Genomic DNA, 3037 nt, shown 5'->3' with positions numbered 1-3037 from the left:
CCCCCCGCCGGCTGCCTCCCATTGCCCGCTCTTTGACCCAGGCACCAGAGGATGGCTGAGCAGCATGCTCCCCCCGGCCCCGGGCTGGCCGAGCTCTATGCTGCGGCGCTCGAGTTCGGCCCAAGCTGCGCTGTTGCCCCACAGGCGCTTGATTCGGCACCGGGCTTCCAGGCCATTGTTCACCGGCTGGCCGACCGTGCGTTGTCCCTCGGTTTCCTTCCCCCTCTCCCTTCTCGAGCCAGATCGCCTCGCCCCAGGGGCTTCCCCATTCCCCCCTCCCACCGGTCGCCGACTAAGACTCCGTTCAGATTTCCGCGTGGATTTCTCCGGCGCCCTGGCCGGCTTCCTGGACGTCGCGCGTCCGAGCTGCCTCCCTCCGAGCAGCATCTTCCACATGGCACACGACTCGCCGGAGCTCCGCCTCCTGATCGAGCCTCTGGTGCTCACTTTTGAAACCCTCTCACGGGTGTTCATCCTCCTTGTGGAGGACAACCTCCCGGCGGCTGGGTCCGGCGCGGGAGTCTTCACCACCGGGCGTCTGCTTCCGGGCATCGAGCGCGTGTCCGAGGAGCAATGTGCGTGCCGTGTTTCCTTGCCCCTCCTTCCTTCGGCCCATGGAGCATTTCGGCTGTGTCCGCCCATCGGCCTGCTGACGTGTCTGTTGCAATCCCGGCTCCAGTTGCCTCGTTGATCTTCCTCTTCCGCCAGGGGCTCTCCTTTGCGCTGCTGGCCTCGACGTTTGCGCCCATCTTCGCCGGGAGCTTCTTTGCCGGGCTCATGGTCCTGGTGGACCAGTTCCCCGGTTTCCCGGCGCCGCTTCTTGAGCACGTCCCCGGGTATGTCTCCTCTTCTCTTGTTCTTCCCCTTGCTTTGTGTCTGTCTCTGTGTCTGTCTCTGTGTCTGTCTCTGTGTCTGTCTCTGTGTCTGTCTCTGTGTCTGTATCTACTCTGTCCCTCCCTTCCCTTCCCCTCCCCCTCCCCCTTCCTCTTCCCCTCCCCCTCCCCCTTCCCCCTCGTTCGTCATGTCCCCGCATGCGTCTTTTGTTCTGCTGACCCTGTCTGTTTCCCCCTCCCCCCTCCCCCTGCTGGAAGCATGCTTGCCTCGCTGCCGATGAGTCAGTTCCCCATGCGCACGCGACGTTTCGCCTATGCCCTGCTCGCGCGGCTCTTCTACCGCCATGACGCCTGTGCGTGATTGGTCTTGCCTGGCCGCTTCGTCATCCTGCCGCTTTGTCGCCCGCCGCCACGCCTGGGCGCTCTGAGGCCAGGTCCACTTACATCCTCCCTTCACGAAGACTTCTTCAATCATGGCGTCGACCTGGCCGATACCTTTGTTCGGTCGATGAAGGGCGAGCGCGATCCCCGGTGCCTGGCCGTGTGCTTTGCCCTGGCCGAACGCGTGTTCCTCGGGCTGCCGGCTCCATTGGCCCTGGCGCGGTCCCCTGCCGAGGGGACTGGCCCCCAGCGCCGGTCTCCGGCCGTGGCCGAGGCCCTCGCCGGCGAGCTCTTCGATGTCATCAGTGTCTACTTCCCGATTTCCTTCACAGCCCCCTCCGGGCCTGGGGCCGGCGCCGTGGCCATCGACGTGGCGGCCCTGCGCCAGCAACTGACGGCCGTCTTTGTGGCGGCCGCGCGCCATGGCGCCCCGGACGTCCTGCTGGCTTTGGTCGAGCTGCTGACCGAGAAGATCGCCGATCTCGGCGGCATCGGCGGCGCCGGGGTCGGGTCAACCATCGCCGTGGCCGAGGTCCGCCTCTGTGTGCTGGATTGCGTGGCTCGGGTGTGCGGTGCCTGGAATTGGGGCACGCTGCCGGCTTTCGGGCGCTTTGCCCCGGACAGCGTCGGCTCGCTCCATGCCAGCACCGACATGATGGACGAGGGTCGCAGCGGTTCCGGCACCGGTGCCTCGGGTGTCGGCAGCCCCGGCACCTGCGGCTGCAATCCCGACACCTGTGCCTGCCTGCGGGCCGGGCTGCTGGGCCCGGGAAGCCCAGGCTCCGGGATCAATGCGGCGTCCTCGGCCGGGGGTCCGCTCCCGGCGTCGGCTCCCATTGCCTTTGGCGCGCTGGCCGAGCTGCGCGATGCCCTGATGGGGCACCTGCTGGACGATGTGGCCATGGAGCATGGGGATGCCCTGCCGGCCGGGGCGGCAACCGTCTCGCGCCTGGAGAAGGAGGACGCGGCCGAGCGTCGGGCCGCGTCGCATGCCCTGTCCGAGGTGGTCCGCACCGCGGCCCGGGCCCCCTCACGCGGCGGGTCCCGTCAGCGCCTTGGCTTTGTGGAGTCCTTCATTGAGCCGGTCCTGGCCGAGTGTCTGTCAAGCCTACAGGGTAGGTGGTTTGTGTGAGCCTTTGCTTTTGCTCTTGCTCCGGTCTTTTCCCCTGTTTCTTTCCTTCTCCCACGCTCCCTGCCCGTTGTCCTGTGTCCTCTCTTGTCTGACCTCCTGGCTCTCTTCGCATTCAGCCGAGAAGAAGGTCGACTCGGTTGGCCGCATCATCGCCGCCCTGGCACAGGGAAGCCGTACGTGCCCCTCCTTTCGACCGGCCCCTTTCGGGTGTCCCGCATTCTCCCACCTGCCACCGCCGCCGCCGCCGCCGCCGCCGCCGCCGCCGCCGCCATGATCCTTCCCTCGCCAATGACACTCACGCCGAATGTGAACCATAGCCAACTCGTCGCGGTGGCTCCTGGAGGCCACCCTGGGCCCGCTCATCGAGGCCTTCTCCTCGGTTCCCTTCCATCCGACCGGGGCGCTGACCTCGGCCCCGGGATCTCCCCCCCCGGCCGACGTCAAGTCTTCCCGTTCGTCCTTGCTGCCGAATGCCCAGCAGCGCCGGACCGTGGCGGCCTCCTCCATTGTGGCGGTGGTCGGCTCGCTGGTGTCGGTGTCGCCGCTGTGGTCGCTGCAGCAGGACACTGGCGACGATGAGCCGGGCTTCCGGGTGTGTCACTCCCTCGGGCGGCTTAAGTCCCGGCTTTTGTCCACCTTCTACGGTACGCCCTTTGCATCTGGTCATCCCCCTTCCAAAGTCTGGTCCCCC

The 3037-nt window shown here is 67.0% G+C and overlaps 1 protein-coding gene across 1 annotated transcript in view; it reads left to right on the top strand.

Annotated features, from left to right (window-relative positions):
- Nucleotides 1-51: 51 nt before the first annotated feature.
- H696_04490 (hypothetical protein) overlaps nt 52-3037 on the top strand; it is a gene marked incomplete at both ends in the record, with an annotated part of 7263 nt that continues 4277 nt past the window's right edge. Inside the window, 7 exons of the mRNA XM_009498371.1 lie at nt 52-196; nt 309-575; nt 680-836; nt 1092-1186; nt 1295-2329; nt 2463-2519; nt 2664-3030. Of these exons, the coding sequence (XP_009496646.1) occupies nt 52-196; nt 309-575; nt 680-836; nt 1092-1186; nt 1295-2329; nt 2463-2519; nt 2664-3030 (2123 nt within the window). The remainder of the gene's footprint in view (nt 197-308; nt 576-679; nt 837-1091; nt 1187-1294; nt 2330-2462; nt 2520-2663; nt 3031-3037) is intronic.

The sequence above is a fragment of the Fonticula alba genome, assembly GCF_000388065.1.
Source record: "Fonticula alba strain ATCC 38817 unplaced genomic scaffold supercont2.7, whole genome shotgun sequence".
Lineage (NCBI taxonomy): Eukaryota > Rotosphaerida > Fonticulaceae > Fonticula > Fonticula alba.
The sequence above is the reverse complement of the archived record's forward strand: the minus strand, read 5'-3'. Positions and strand labels throughout refer to the sequence as shown.